Source organism: Apteryx mantelli, chromosome 30 (genome assembly GCF_036417845.1).
Source record: "Apteryx mantelli isolate bAptMan1 chromosome 30, bAptMan1.hap1, whole genome shotgun sequence".
NCBI lineage: Eukaryota > Metazoa > Chordata > Aves > Apterygiformes > Apterygidae > Apteryx > Apteryx mantelli.
This window is the reverse complement of record NC_090007.1, coordinates 4,947,273-4,963,102: the sequence shown is the minus strand read 5'-3', so window position 1 is coordinate 4,963,102 and position 15,830 is coordinate 4,947,273. Positions and strand designations below refer to the sequence as shown.

General features: G+C 61.9%; 1 protein-coding gene across 1 annotated transcript; it reads left to right on the top strand.

Annotated features, from left to right (window-relative positions):
* Positions 1 to 1,447: 1,447 nt before the first annotated feature.
* MEX3D (mex-3 RNA binding family member D) lies at positions 1,448 to 14,734 on the top strand. Its single transcript, XM_067312648.1, has 2 exons — positions 1,448 to 1,889; positions 13,241 to 14,734. Exons 1-2 carry the CDS (start codon positions 1,448 to 1,450, stop codon positions 14,503 to 14,505), a joined length of 1,707 nt encoding a protein of 568 aa, XP_067168749.1. The 3' UTR covers positions 14,506 to 14,734.
* Positions 14,735 to 15,830: the final 1,096 nt, after the last annotated feature.

Genomic DNA, 15,830 nt, shown 5'->3' with positions numbered 1-15,830 from the left:
GGGTTGCCTACAAGACAAGAATATGTGATGGCTCCCACCTCATACTCTGCAGAAACGGTGAAAACGGGTGGACAGCCACTTTAAAAAAACCACCTTTTTTTGTTGACCAAAAGGGTATTGGCTGGAAGAGGAAAGCTCAGAGTTGGCTTGGGTGATAAAGAACTATTTTATGTCTGGAACGAGTCATTCAGGGAGCTTTTTGGATGTCAGGCTGGAAGGTGTAGCTCTGCACCCTCAAACGCACACTAAATTTCATGAGATCTTGGTATATGTGGAAGGGAAGGAAAAGAAAAGACTCCACTTCCAGGTGCAATGAAGAACTGCTAAGTTCCCCTTACAACAGCAGGCATTTTGCTGTCCTGAACAAGGGCAGAAGGCGACCCCTTGCCTCCCGGCTCCTAACTCCCTCTGGTTTTGCATCGCTGGTGAGGTATTGGCCCAAATGAGGGGCAGGCTGCATCTTTGCTATAGCAAAGACTTGGTGTTAGACCCAGCCTAGAGCTGGCCGTACAGGGAAGGAGCGTGGCCCTGCGGCCGCAGCTTTGACGGGGATGCGCGGCCCCCAGAGCAGCGCGGAGGGGAGCGGAGAGACTCGGCTGCTCCCTGCCCACCCTTAAATGTGCCTCGAGGTAAAAGTTGCTGCGCGCTGCTGCGCCTGGCGCAGGTTGAGCCTCCGAGCAGAGCCTAAGCCGGCGCGTGGGAGCGCGGGCGGCCTGCACACCGCGTCTCCGCGTAGAGCCTTGGCGCGGGAGACGCGCTTTAAACGCTCCGAGCAGCCGGGTGCCCGGGCGCGTCGCGGGCCGCCCCGTCACTTCTCGTGAACGCGGGCGCAGGTGCGCGGTGGGTGTCTTGGAGGGGGGACGGCAGCGGTGTCAGCTCTTAACCTTGCGCTGCCTGCAGGTTGAGCTCGGTTCGCCGCTCCGCGGAGCGGGGTCAGCGCTGCCTGGCTGCGGCGGGGCGCTAACAGTGCGATGAGTTGTCTCAGGTCTCTGCATGCCGTGCGGAGTGTCTGCTCTCCCGTTACCGGTAGGGGCCAGCTCGCTTTTTTTTTTGTCGGGGGGGGGGGGGAAAGCTGTGCTTGCTCCCCGCGTTTGCCGCGCGGCCGGTCCTTCCCTTCCCCCCCCCCCCGTGCCCGGCGGCGGCGGCGCCCGGCCCCTTCCTGCCGGGCCCGGGGAGGGGAGGGGAGGGGAGGGGGCGCGGCGGCGGCGGGGCGCATGCGCGGGGCGCGCCCATTGTGGGGGCGGGTGACGTCGGGGGGCGGGGCGGCGGCGCGCGGCGGGGCGGGGCGGGGGGCGGCGCGCGGCCGCGGCAGCCGCGCTGCGCTGCGCTGCGCTGCGGGGGGCGCGGGCGGCGCGCGCACAAAGGCGGCGCGCGGCGGGGCAGCGGCACCGGCTCCGGCAGCGGCACCGCCCCCGGCCCGGGCCCGGCCCGGCCGCCGCTCGCCGCCATGCCCGGCTCCATCTACCAGCCCGACGGCGGCGAGGCCGCCCGCCGCCCGCCGCGCCGCCTGGCGCTGCTCAGCCCGCCGCCGCCCGCCGCGCAGGAGCCGCCGGAGCCCGAGCCGGAGCGGGAGCGGGAGGGGCCGCCGCAGGACGAAGCCGCCGCCCTGAGGTTCGCCCTGGACCAGCTCTCGCTGCTGGGGCTGGAGGAGGCGGGCGAGGCGGCGGAGGCGGCGCTGGCCGAGCCGGAGCCGGGCGGGAGCCCCCGGGCCGCCGGCGCCGCCTCGCCGCCCGCCGCCTTCGGCACCTTCGCGCCGCACCTGGGCGCGCCCGGCGCGCTGCTGGCCGAGCAGATGAGCATCCTGGGCGGCAGGAAGAAGAGCGTGAACATGACGGAGTGCGTGCCCGTGCCCAGCTCCGAGCACGTCGCCGAGATCGTGGGCCGCCAAGGTAACGCGCCCGGCCCGGCCCGGCCCGGCGCCGCCGCCGCCGCCGCCTTTGTCCGCGGGCGCCCCGGCGGCGCCGCCACCCCCCCCCCTTGCAGCCGCTTCGGTTCCCTCCGGGACCGGACCCCCCCGTCGGGGCAGGGATGTGCCCGCCCGGGGCCCGGCTGCTATTTGGGTCAGTTCTGGGGCTTTGTTTCTTTGTGCCGCGGCAGCGTGGAGGCGGAAACTTGCTGGGAATAAATCCCTCGCCCCTCCGACTCCTCCTGCGGCCGCCCGCTTGCGTTTTACGAGGAAGCCGCCGCTCTTTGTGCCGTGTTTTTTTTTCTTTCTTTCTTTTTTTTTTTTTAATGCAACCTTTGCAAAGATTAATTAAACTGTGTAGGCCGGCCGTACGGCACGGGTGAATAAACCCCTGCTGCATGCAGAAAGTTCTCAGGATTTGCCGGACTTCTTGCAAGCGCAAAGAAGCAGGCTAGTTAGAGAAGGACCCGAAATGGGTGAAGAAGCTTTAATTTTATTTTAGTTGCTGCCCTCCTTTTTTCGCCTCCCCCCCCCCCCCAGCTCTCCCCCTCGCTCGGGGTAACGCTTGGTGTTTCAGGCTCCGTGTGTGTAAAGGATATTCGTCGGTTCTGTGGGCTCATTTAAAATATGTGAAACTCTTCGGATATGCGATGGGGGGGGGGGGGAGCCCTCCTTGCACAAATCTGTCACCGAAGGACACGCGGGCACGCCTCAGCCCTCTCGCTGGGCGTGCGTGCCGAGCGTGGGCTTTGTCTCGAGGAAATCCAGAATAGGCTTTCGCCTCGGTTTCCCCTTAGAGCCAAGGACCCCCTATTTACGGAGGGGGGGGGCAAAAAAGGGTGGGGGGAACTTGCTTAGGGCAGCGATCCAGCAAGAACTGGCTGGTTTTGCCCAGGGGGGAGCGTGACCTCCGGGGCGTTTTCCCGTTGCTCAACTCTCGCACCCCGCCGCCCGCCTTGACCTGGCCGGGGCCTGGCGGCAGCGACGACAGACGGCGACGGTGACGACGACGACGGCGGCTCCCTCCTTGCCCCCCAGCCGGCCGGGGGGTGCTGGGGGGCCGGGGGTCGCCCGGGCCCCTGGAAGCGGGGCGCCTGGGCAGCCTCATTGTTCTCTTTGTTAGCCAGAGCCATGCTGTGATTAGCGTGGTGACATCATGCTCCGCGCTTCCCATTGGCCTGCGCCGCCTTCGGAGCCAGCGCCGCGCACGCCGGCCGGCCCCGGCTGCCCAACTTTCTGGGCTCCGCCGGCTGGGCCCGGGGTCCCGCCAGGCTTCGGGAGCCGCGTGCAGGAGGAGAGCGCCATGGCCGAAGCCGTGGGCTTGGAGGAGCTGGAGCGGAGCAGCTCGCCGCTGCCCCGCTCGGGAACGGCACCGGGCTGCTTTTCTCCGGGCGGGATGGGGATGCGCGTTGGGGGACCGCAGAGGAGTGGCCTGGCAGCTGCAAAAACCTCCCTGCCCTGGGGATGCCTTGGGGTCCAAGAGCTAAAAAGTAAAGTGATAAAAGGGTCCGCGGCTCCGCTGGAAAATGTGCAAATTCAGGGAGGCTGCAAGACCATTGCTGACTACTCCCGTCAGATGGATCAGGGTCACGAGCTGTCAGTCCGCACCCTTTTTCGGAGCCGTTTTGGATTAGTTGGAGCCCGGCGTGACCCTAGCGAGTTAAATGTCTGTGGAGGTCCCTGCCCCCGGACGCCTCGTGCGGGGTTTGGGTGCTCGCGAAGCGCTGCGGGCTGGCGGGGCTCACGGAAAAGCGCTGCAAAAGAGATGAATGTTGCATTGCCGGGGGGGGGGACGTGTAGCGAGGAGGGGCGACGTGGGGCATTGCGGGCCACGGAGGGGCCCTGGGGCCGGTGGCGGGACGGAGCTACCTGCTGCTGCCCCGGCCCTCTTGGAGAAGCAGCTTTCGGCGTGGTTCGTTGGCACTGAAATCATTCCAGGGGTGAAATACGCTGCTTGTGATAATGTGGGATAGGGTCCGATCCCCTTAAATCGTGTCCTTGTCACTCCAGGAAAGCAGAATCCCGGGAGAGTAGCAGGCCATAGCACTAACCTGCAGGGGATTAAGACCAAGCTAAATGGTTTTATTTAACTGACATTTTGGTGGAGGGAGAGGCCCCCATTTTGCTTGTTTATATGCAAAACAGGTTGCTTTTGCTTTTTCTGGCCTGGGGTGTCCCGGCTGCGGTGGGCACTCGGTGCTGCGCTTGGAGCCGAGGAGGGGGCAAAGGCTCGGAAACCAGGTGGCCTGGAAGAGTCTCTCCGCGCCGGGGCAAGGCCGGTCGAGTCCGTGGCTCGCTGCTCGGGGCCGGGACCGCTGCGACCCGTGCCTCCCCGGGCTGCCGCTCCGGTTCTGCGCCCTCCCCTCTGCTCCCGCGGCTGCGGTAACAAAGGAAACGAGTCTGAGGAACGCCGTGCTCCGAGGACGCTCGGATGAGATGGTGCCGGTGGCATCTGGGGAGTGACAGCCAGCCACGGGGTGGGGGACCAAGGTGGCACAGCCTGAGCAGCTGTGGATACCTGCCCTGATCAGGCTGTGACCCTCCAAGTGGTCTCGAGGGAGGGTTTGGGGACAATCCTGAGCTGCAAGGTGAGGCTGCGGGTTTGTGAGCTTTTGTGCAAGCCGGCAGTGGGGTGTGTGCAGGTAAATGGCTCTTGGAGGGCTTTGGGGACCCGTCTGCTTGTCCCAGCAGCCCTGTCACTTCTGTCGGGATGAATATTAACACGGGTGGAAGGCCCTAGCAGATGAGACCACAGTGCGGTTGGACAGTGCTTTCTCCATCAGACTGACACAAGGCTGTCCTGGCCAGGCCCATGCGTGACAAAGGGCGTTGGCCGTGATTTCTCCTATTCTCCTCTTTTTTTCTTTGCTTTTTCTCCCCCAGATCTATCAATTTAATCCTTTCCAGCAGGTAGCAGCAGCTCATTAAGTAAGTCTTTGTGTAAAGCAGACCAGCTTTTTCTTGACTGAGTTGGAGAGAGCGTTGCCATGAGCCCTCGTCCGGATCGGCGGTGGTGACGGGGTGAAGCGGTGTGTGCGAGCCGGGATCCGAGGCCCTTTTCGTCCCTCCACCTCCTGGTTGCTTCAGATGGCCCCGCGCGACTGCCGAAAGGCAACGTGGCCAAGCAGGCTTCTGTGGTCTGCCTTTGCATGCAAGCCCGTTCATGAGTCTTGCCGTGGGAGGGACCGTCTCCACGAAGTGCTGTGGGCATTAATTGCGGTGATGTGGGCTGATCTTCCTAACCAGCAAAAATAGAGTAATAACAATAATAAAACTTGTGCCAGGGATGGGGGAGATGTGGAGCACCCGATGGGTTGGGCATTGCAGAGTCGCCCTGGTCTCAGTGTCAACACCGTGCCGGGGTTGTCTCCCTGGTGTCCAGGTTTCATTGGTGCTTCTGGTGGAGATGTTTCCAACATCTTCTGCCTTGATGAAGCCAAGAGGGTGATGGTAGCCAGAGCAGCCAAAGGGCTCTGAGCTCGGCTCTTACCCCAAGCGCCTCTCGTGAGCCCGAGCCAGCCGCTGCTTCTCTGCTGGGCTCAGCTTCCCCATCTGTGATGCAGGGACTGTTCTTGGCTTTGCAAAGGATTTGGGAAAGTTGCTGTTTATAGAAGACGCTGGGGTGCTTGAAGGAAGATGTAGGGAAGGATGAAATCCAGCAGCTCTCCTCTCCGCCAGAGCGTAGCGGGTGTTTCAGCGCTTGGAGGATGCACAGAGACCGCCGGCCTCAGTTTCTGGGCCAGCCTGAGCATCTGTAAACTTGCGGCGTGTTGCTGGGCCTGCCGATGAATTTTCTCTTCTTTCTGAGCCCTGGGCTGCGTCTCTGTCCTGCCCTCTGCCCACCATGCCACATCCTTTTAGGCTGACCTGGCTGCCTCCTCCCACCTCTCTTGGTCTTAGCAGAGCCAGAAACTCCTGAAGTGGGTAGCACGGATTGATGCGATCGCTGAAGTATCTGCCTGTGAATCTTGGCTCCGGCACCAGCTTCCTCCTCTCTGGCCTCAGGCGAAGAGCCCAGCCTCCCTGCCTCGTTTCTCCCAGTGTCTGGAGAAGAAGCAAAGGTGCGATGTGCCTGCCTCCCGCAGTGGTGTTGCGAGGATGAATTAATTACTGTTTGCAGGGAGGTGGAAAGAAGGGCTCAGCGAGAGGGGAGATGAGATGTGATGGAGGCGCAACGTGTTCTTCTCCACGTCTGGCCCCGAGTCCTGGCACACCCCATGCTGGTGCTGTTTGCCTGCAACGAGGGGAATTGGGAGCTCCATAATGCAGGGCCTGAGACGGGAAGGAGAGGCTGGAGAACTGTCAAAGAGGAGGTGCAATGTCTTTTCCCAGCACGTAGCACATTCCAGAGGGCTCAGTGCGAGGTGTTAGTCTGCTCTGGTGCTGAGAAGGGAGCAGCCCTGCTGGTTAATGCCACCAAAGACTCCTCCTGGTTGCTCCTTGGGTTTTTGTAGCTTGGAGTTGGGTACTGCAAGCCTTGTGCAAAGCTCCATGTACAAATGGAGCTGTGGCCCAGCCGTGGGCCAGGGTAATCAGCTGGCATTGTCCAGAAGGGCAGCCCATGTGTGGAGGAAGCCACGCTGCGTCAAAGCGGGCTTTGGCCAAGCCATACTTGGGACCAGCGAAGAGGTCAGCAGGGTGTCGCGTGCTGCAATGGGGTTTTTCTCTTACCTGTTGCTTGAGTTAACGCCAGGCCCGGGTGGAGAGGCACTTTCCAGCCCTCTGCCCCAGGCTGTGCTCTGCTGGTTTTCATGGGCTCTTGCGGTAGTTGCAGCCCTGATCTGACTGTGCCTGGGCTGTGTCCTGGCAGAGGGTGAACCCTTCTTTGGTGGTGGTGCCAGGAGATGATGCTCAGGGAGACCAGCCGCCTTCCTCCCCGCATGAGCCTGGAGTGACGGAGGCTGGGCTCAAAGCAGCCCCCGTGTGGCCCCACCAGCCCTTCTCAAGCAAAGACACTTGGGCCCTTCGTGAGCTGCTCAGCCCCAACCCTGGGTTTTCCCTGTGGTCCCTTCTGTCAGCTGCGGTTGGGGTAGGTGACCATGGGTGGTGTGATGGGGTAACAGCTTGGACCAGGGGTTATCCTAAACCTTTCCAGCTGAATTCACCCACATCTGTGTGGTGGGACTTTCATCATCAGCTCCCTCTACCATCACAGCCTGGTTTTGGAAGGGAAATGCTACATTGGGACCTCTTCCTGCCCCGTGTTCCTCCTCTACCCGGAAGACATGGTGAGCAGGGCTGTCACAGCCCTGCTGCCTCCATCACTGCCTCGTCCTGGGGAGAATCCCTGGGGAGTTGCTGTGTCTTGTCCTAAGCTGCTGGTGATTTCTCAACCCTAGAGCCAGGTGGGCAAGAAGGGTCCAGAGCACTGTTGTGTTGCAGATCCGTAGAGCAGTTTTACAAAGCAAAGCATGTCGGGAGCCACACGCGGCCGGCAGAGCGGAGCTCATAGCTGACAACGGAGGGAGGGAGAGAGGGGGGTGAGCCTGCGAGGCTGGAGACGGGAGGATTGGGAGAGGAGCATCCAATGTGCACCCGTCTGGTGGCGTCTCTGCGGGCAGAGCTGGGCGGTGGTGTGACGTCTGGGGACTTGGCAGGGCTGTGCGTGCCTGAAACCCCCAGGATGAGGTTGGTTGCTTGCAGCTGAGCAGGTGCCTCTGGTTGCCATGAATTTGGCCCCTGGGGGGTTCGGAGCTCTCCCAAAGAGCCGTAACTCGGAGACTGAGTGACTCCCAGGCTCCAGTGAAACCCAAGCTGGAGCAAACGCAGTGAGAAGGGTTCTGTTCCGCCTGCATCTCCCCTGGATCTGCCTCTTTTTGGAGGGGGGACAACGGAAACCTGCTTTCAAAGCCACCTTATTCTTAGACTTGTAGCAAAGTCTGGCACCTCGTTTCCCTCCTCCCTCGTAACGTGTAATTAGTGCTGCACGTCGGCCCTCGGCCACCCCCGGCAAGCTAAAACACGGGAACGCCAACCGCTTCCACGGGGTTGAGACGAGGCGCTTTATCTAGCGACGGGGCGAGGGCACGCCGGTGGTAGGGTCCGGCGTTGAGCCCGGCCTCCTTTCCGGCGGGGCTGCACTCGGCTCTGCGTGGACTTCAGATGGATGCAGCCATCTGGGATGGGGGTTTTCACAGCGTGCTTGGGTGGGGGCGTGTTGAGACTGATAGAAGAAATATAAAAATGTCTCTTACCGGTACAGTTTACTCCCCCAGTTGCAGGTTGCCAGTTAAACCACGTGTGTGGCGCGCAGCGTGGATAAGGCTGGATATCTGGGGTCCGCTAGGCACATTTTGGGGCGCTTGGCCATAGGTTTTGGCATCTCGGAGCCGCCTAGGTTGCGTGGGAAAGAGCAGCCTCAGCTTAGCCGCTTGCTAGCGTGAGGACTGGATGGAGGATGGAGGTCCTACCTACGAGGTGGCATGTGTTTGCAGACCCTCAGCTCACTGCTCAGAGTGTGTTTAAATGCTTTGCGAAATCAGAGCGCCGGGAACCTGCCCGGTTTCTCTCCCGCTTGTAGCTGTGACTTTTACGGCATTGCAGCCAGGGACCGGCTGCCTGGAAGCCCCTGCGGCAGGCAGGGACCAGCCACCAGCTCCTGGGTTGCAGTTAGGTCCTGGGAGACATGGCAGGACTGGTTGGTCCCTGGTTGATGCCCGTGGGCTGGTGGGGCCGCGTGGACCAGCCGTGGCGCTGCCGCCTCCCGGGTGGGCGAGCTCCGCTCCCGCCGCGTCCCCGAGCGCCCGGCTGCTTGTCGTGCCGATAAAAGCTCCTTGGGTTGAGCCGCGCGAGCGCTATTCCTGGCTTGAGTGCTGACGGGGCTGCGGGCGAGCGGCTTCCCCTTCCCGTGCCTCCGTTTTTAAGGCTAGGAAACTCCCAGCACCTTTGCAGGGGACCTGGCGGTTGCGGGCAGCGAGGGGACCCCGCTCGCCTCTGCGAGCATCCCCACTGGGACGTCCCCATCCCGCCTGCGTGCCGGCCGGGTGCGTCGTTCCTGCCCTGCTTGTTTGAGCAGGGTGGAGCTGGCCGAGCCGGGCACCCCTTTAATTTTTAACCCGGGTTTCTGGCTTTGCCCTTAGGAAGGGCTGGGAAGGAGCAGCCGTGCCAACTCTTCCTCCGTCGCGCGCCGGCCACGAGCTCCGCGCTAGCGTCGGTGCGGTCGGTGCCGCCGGCGCGGCCCGCCTGGCCGAGCGGGGCGAGGGACAGCCTTGCCGTGCCGTGCTGCGCCGCCACGTCCCCCCGGCCCGAACAACTTTCCCAGCAGAGAGCTGGTGGAATCGCTGGAGCAGAGCCAACGGGGCCGATCCGTGGGAGCCTTGCTGCTGCCGTTGGCTCTGGAAACCAGGTTGCCTAAAGGCCTGGGGAGGTTCTGCCTTGGGGCACCTGGTGCTCCCCCTCGGCTGCTCTGCTGGAGAGTCTCTCCATGCTTTGCCGAGCATGGGAACTATTCTGGTTGGGGCGCACATCTGGCGTGAGCCCCACAGCTGGGCTGTTGTCCCCCTCCAGCCCGTGGAGGACACATCCATACCCAGCACGTAGAGAAATCGAGAAGAATTTCACTTTTGGCAAATTTTTTTGACTTTCTGGCATGAACCCTCAGGCTTTGCACCCCTCTTTTTGGAACGACTGAGTCCCGGGTCTGAGTCTGATTTCATCTCCAGTGCTTCATCTCTTTGCCACAGTCCCTCAAACAGCATCTCCCCTGGGGATATGTCACCGATGAAAGTGTCAGGGGGACCCAGATGGGGAAGGAGACTCGATGGCTTTGATCAGCACCTGATGTGGTGCCTCGTTGGCCATTTGAGGGCTTCTGTCTCTTTGGGAGAGCTCTAGCTGCGATTTCAGTCACGGCAGGGCTGGTCGGCCCAGGGATGAGGCAAAGGACATGTGTGAGGAAGGCAGAAGCCGGCCTGTGCAGGTCTCCATGTCGTGGATCCCCTCCTCGTGCAAGATGGGCACTTTACAGTGGATCGGAGCAGTGGGAGGAAGCAGCTCCCGTGGGCTAGAGATGTGGTTTGGTTTCCACGTTGCGCCCTGGAAAAGTTGGGCAGCGGAGCTTGCGCGGGGATCCTGGTGCGGGGCTGGGTCCCAAAAGACCATCTTTAGTACTCATCTCAGATGGTCGCTTGGCTCCTGGTGTCCCTCACTTGTCCTCTGCTGTAAATGAGACAAACCCTCATGGGCTACGTCTCCTTGAGACTGCAAGCCCTGTGCTTAATTTTGCCAACCCCTTCTATGCTGGCCTTGTTTTGCCAAGCCATGGAGCAGGGAAAGAGCTTGTAGCAAGTGCTGGAATAAATCTGGGAGAGGAGCACGGCACTTGGAGGCTCCCCGCTGCACACAGCCTCGCGGAGCCGGACACACGCTTGCTTAAAGCAGCCCGGCTTTGACGGCGGCTGGTTCTGCCCTCTGCCCTGCCCCAGTGACGGGGCCATTAGCTCCTTTGCTTCCCCCACCCCCATGCTGCCCCCAGCCATAAATACACCTTCCAGTTGTTGTCCTAAATTAGGAAAAGCCTGGACAAACCCTGCTCCGCCCGCATTCCTCCTCCGCCTGGTCCCGCGGCTGCTCAGCGGCTTCCCCGGACCCGGGGAGCAGGCGTGGAACCAGGCGGCTCTGTGCCCTCTCCGGCCCTGCATCTGCCTGGTGGAGTCCAGCAGGTTGCACGAAGGGATGAATTTGGACTTGCCCGACTGCCTGGAGCCAGGAACGAATCCCTGGGGCGATGCGAGGCGGGAGGAACACTTGTTTGATTGCAACAAGCGCTGGGAGATGACCTCCAAATGCTTCTGCTGTGACCTGTATGAAATCCAGAGTTGCTCCATTTTGGAGCTGTTGGGAGAGCTCGGCTGCTTTCCTGCTGCCCCAGCCGTAGCTGGCTGGTTACCTCCCTGTTCCCCTCCCAGATTCACCTCGAACGAGCCTGTCCCCGACCTCAAGTCAAGTCCTTTGCAGGCAGCAGGACGGCAGAGGGGAGATGTTCCCCTCCGGGCTGCTTGGCCACTCTAAGCTCAAGAACGGAGGTTTTGGGAGCTGGGCAGGGGCTGGCGCGAGCTGCATTCGAGGTTTTCAGTGGTGGCGTCTGGGGACGCTGGCTTTCGTCACCGCTTCGAGACTTCCCATGGGTCTCGGCTGCGGTTTCGAGCGCCGTGCCGCGGCGTCGCTCCGCTGCCCGAGTTGCCCTGGTGCCGCGCTGGCCCGCGGGGATCGGGTTGATCCTCTTGGCAGCACCGAGGAGAGCTGCGTCTGCGCTGGGAGTTGCTCTGCCGGGGGCTCGCGTCCTCGGCGCTGCGAGGCATCTCGGGTCCCTTTCCCTTTGCGCCAACCTCGAGGCCACACGGCCCCGGCCATCGCCGGGGTCTGCGGCTGGTGGGTCTTCGGAGGGCTCCTTTGGACCGCATCCTTGCCTGCCTCTCCTCCTCCAGCTGCCTCCTCCTTGCCCTGTGCTTCCCTCGGAGCGAAGGACAGCTGTGCACGCATGAGGCTTCGGTCGCGCCTTTATCACCCATCGGCTCCTCTGGTCAGGTCCCGCTCCCACATCCCGATCCCCAGGGCAAATGGGCTGGATGTGGCTAGCAGATGGGTCAGCGCAGCCGAAAAGCCGGGATGCAACACCCGGAACAGCTGCTGCTCGCCTAGTTTGACAGTTTTTTTACTTTAAATTATTCATGATCCTTAATGCCCTGGTAAATGCACTGCACTCCGGTCTCCAAGAATAGCACGGCTCCTGTTCGGGCTCCGCTCCCCGGCTGTGGCGAAAGGCAGCCGAGATCGAGCGCGGCTCGATGCGCCTGCTTGGGACGGACCTGCCTGGACGTCCTCCTCTGCCCCTGGCCCCGGCTGAGTCACCTCAACCTCTTGAGGCTTCTGGACTTCTTCCAGCCTTGCGATGGTCGCAGCAGCCCTGCCCTTCCTCGTGGGGAGGCTGCGAGGAGGAAGAGGAGCGCCTCGAGCGCGCCGTTCGCGGCGGAGTCAGCCGGGCGGCTGTAGCCGGGTCGGCCGCGGCTGTCTGCCAGGAGTCGAGCTCTCCCCGGCCCCGTGCGGCTGTTTATCGCCGGGGATCTTTGCAACCGGCAGCAAGGGACAGGGACGGTCTTCTGGCTCTGTTCCTTCAGCTTCCACCCCGGGGGGGGGCCAGGCTTTGCTTGGGGACGCGCTGGGCGCCGTGCAAAGCCCGGGCGGTGCGTGGGGAGGCGGGAGGCGAGGCGGAGGCTCTGCCTCGCGTGCCGGGAGCAGAGGGCAGTCGGCCGGGCTCGTCTCCTGGTGCGGCGCGCCTGGCTTATGCGAATTTAATTAAGTGCATGCGCTGGAGCGCAGGCAGAGCGGATGCAATGGGGCTGCAGGGAAGAGCGGTGCGCCCGCGGCCGGAGAGCAGGACCCTTCGGTTGGACGGGCGCTGCCGGGACTCGCCACCGAGCTGGACCGCGGGAGGAAAGGGGCAGGCGCTCGCGCGACGTTGTACGAGGCGAAGGCAGAGCTGGCGGCGAAAGCCCGGTCTCGGGCATCCCAGCCTGGGCTCTGCCCGCTGAATCCCGTTGCTTGTGCAGGGTAAACGGATCTTTCCAGAAACGGGAGAGCTGGTGCTGCCGTGTCCGGGGTTTTGCTAGCGCCCCTTCCGCCGAGCGGCTCCTCCAGCCGGGGAGGTTTTAGGCAGGAGCAGAGGGGCCAAGCGTCGCGTCACGTCCGTACGGGGAGAGGAGTTTGGAGGGAGCTGTGCCGGGGGCAGGAATGGAGCCGGCTGTGCCGGGGAGCCCGGATGTGCCCCATCCCTCCGGATCCCTCACTGCTGCTGCTGGGGGTGCTGCCCTGGCCGTTCCGGGGTTAGCCGCTGCCCGAGAGGCGGTGACAAATTTGCAAACTCCAAACGACCCTTTTCCTTCCCTCCCTTTCTCAGCGTCCTCCCTCCCGCGCGTCTCTCTGGCCGGGCAGATGCCCCCGTTGGCTGCCTGCCCCGGCCTCTCCCTTTCCCTCGGGGTTGTCCAAGCCCCTGGGAGCGGTGCTGGGTCGGCCCCTGCGTCCAGCGGGTCCCCACGGGAGGTGGTGGTGGAGGTGGTGGGCAGGTGCCAGGAGGCTCAGGTGTCTCGGACGAGCCCAAGCAGCACCCTGGGGCTGAGCCGTGAATTCCTGGCTGCGTTTGACCCGAGAGGCCCCTCTCTCTCCAAGGGGTTTTGGGTTTTTTTTCTTGTTTGTCTGTTTGTTTGCTGCAGGTGCAGAACCAAAGGGACCTGCGGGGACCTGCTGGTTCTGCACCTCTCCCTGCCGGGCGGTGGGCAGAGGAGTCAGCGAGTTCTCAGCCTTGACCTGTCGTTTTCCCGTCTCCTCCTCGCTCTGCAGGCTGCAAAATCAAAGCCCTGCGCGCCAAGACCAACACGTACATCAAGACGCCCGTCAGGGGCGAGGAGCCCGTGTTCATCGTCACCGGGCGGAAGGAGGACGTGGAGATGGCGAAAAGGGAGATCCTCTCGGCTGCCGAGCACTTCTCCATGATCCGGGCGACGCGCAACAAAGTGAACGGGCTGACGGGAGCCATGCAGGGACCCCCCAACCTGCCGGGACAGACCACCATCCAGGTGAGGGTCCCGTACCGCGTCGTGGGGCTGGTCGTGGGGCCCAAGGGAGCCACCATCAAGCGGATCCAGCAGCAGACGCACACCTACATCGTGACGCCCAGCCGGGACAAGGAGCCCGTCTTCGAGGTGACGGGCATGCCCGAGAACGTGGACCGGGCTCGGGAGGAGATCGAGGCGCACATCACCATGCGGACAGGCTCCTTCGTCGACGTCAACGCCGACAACGACTTCCACTCCAACGGCACCGACGTGTGCCTCGACCTGCAGGGCGGCGCGGCCGGCTTGTGGGCCAAAGCCCCCAACCCTGCCCGGCGGCCCTCGGCCGGCCTCCGCAACGACAGCCTGAGCTCCTTGGGCAGCGCCTCCACCGAGTCCTTCTACAGCGGGCGGGTGGCGGACGCCAGCCCCACCAGCCCCTACAGCACCAGCAGCGGCTTCACCTTCGGCGAGCCGCAGGCGCCGCTGGGCTCGGACGAGTGCGACTTCGGCTTCGACTTCCTGGCCCTCGACCTCACGACGCCCACCACCATCTGGTCGCCCTTCGAGCGCTCCGGCAACGCCTTGCAGGCCTTCGGCGGCTGCTCGTCCTCCGTGGGCGGCTCGCAGCGGCGCCACAGCGGCGCGGCCACGCCGCGCCACTCGCCCACCCTCCCCGACGCCGGCGCGGCCCTGGACCACCCGCTGGCCCGCCGCATCCAGAGCGACCCCGTCAGCGCCTTGCCCTGGCTGCCCGCGCAAGGCTCGCTCTCGTCCTTCTCCAACAGCACGGGCTACTCCTCCTCGTCCTCCCTGCCCGGCAGCGTCTCGGCCGCCTCGGGTTCGCCCACCGACTCCAGCAGCTCCGACGGGCCCCGCAAGAGCTCGCGCGAGTGCATGGTGTGCTTCGAGAGCGAGGTGATCGCCGCCCTGGTGCCCTGCGGCCACAACCTCTTCTGCATGGAGTGCGCCATGCGCATCTGCGGCAAGGCCGAGCCCCAGTGTCCCGCCTGCCACGCTCCGGCCACCCAGGCCATCCACATCTTCTCGTAGCCGCCCGCCGGGGCGGCCGGCCCTCCCCTTCCCACCCCCCCCCCCCCAACCCAACAACACAGCTTTTTAAGGACTTTTAACTGTTTAAATCAACCTTTTTATTTAACGGATCAGAGCGGGGACGCGGGGCGGGAGGGGGAGAAGAGGTGACTATTCCGTGCCGGATGGAAAGCCGGAGGGCGACGATTGCGGGGGCGGGAGGGACGGCCGAAACGAGAGGGGTCGGGAGGGCTGGGGAAGAAGGGACCGAAGACGACGATGACGACGAGGACGAGGAAGAGGGGCGCGAAGCTGCAGAGAGGAGAGAGGAGGGGAAAAAAAAAAAAACAAAAAAAATCAAATGTTTACAGAATAGCTTTAACTCTTAACCCGGCTGTGGCGGCTGGGAGGAGAAAGCCCAGCTGTTCTTCAACAGTCCTTTCCAAATAACAGTATTCAGTTTGCAAAGTTAAATAAACAGAACGAAAAGGTCCGGTTGCACTTTTTATTTTAGGACACGCAAGGGTTGTCTTTTATTTTTTTAAAAGCATTCTATTATTATTATAATTGTTTTGTCGTCCGTTCTTTTTGTATGTAGTTATTTTTTTGGATGAGTCTCGATGGTTCTATAAATATATATATATTTTTTTTGTAACACAGGTCTATCTTCTATTTTGCCAATGTGAAAGCTGCCCCAAATGTGTTAAGAAAGGACGGGGGGGGTCTTGGCCGGAGGGGCCAGGCCGGGGCGGGGGCGCCTCGTGGGACGGAGAGGGGCACGATGAACACGTCACGTCGCAAAAAAACAAAAACAAATTTCTATCTCCTTTTTATTTTGTGGTTGTTTTTTTTTTAGTTTTATTTTTTTATTTTTTACCTCTTTATGTATATGTAGGGAATTTATAGGAAAATATGTACTTTATTGAATAAATTTTAAAAACTAAAATATATTTTATTTTAAAAAGAAAATAACGGACCTTTAACCTTACATGGCTAAAGTACTGATTATATATTTGCTGAGCTGACTTGACGGTTATGAAAATTGTATCAAGAGTTTTATTTTTTGACTTCAAAGCCTTCTTAATAAAGACTTTTTACTATATATGAATCCACGGCCTACGTACGGTGTGTTGCCGCCTGGGACGTCCCGGCGCTGGCTCTGGGCTCCCGTTGCGTCCTCCGGCATCCGCTGCCGCGTCCTCGCCCCCCGGGGTGGAAGCGCGGCTGGGAATGGGGTTTTGGGCTGGGTCTACAGGGCACGAAGCTGCCTATGTGGTTCGTTAATGAGGCCGCCGGCCCCGGGGGCAATTAGAGATTCGGTGGTTTTGCAGCAGAAATTGCCCGTT

Excerpts from the sequence above, each read along its gene's own strand:
- MEX3D (XM_067312648.1), top strand. The coding sequence starts at position 1,448 with ATGCCCGGCTCCATCTACCAGCCCGACGGCGGCGAGGCCGCCCGCCGC. Across the intron at positions 1,890-13,240 it reads CGAGATCGTGGGCCGCCAAG|GCTGCAAAATCAAAGCCCTG; the intron begins GTAACGCGCCCG and ends CTCGCTCTGCAG.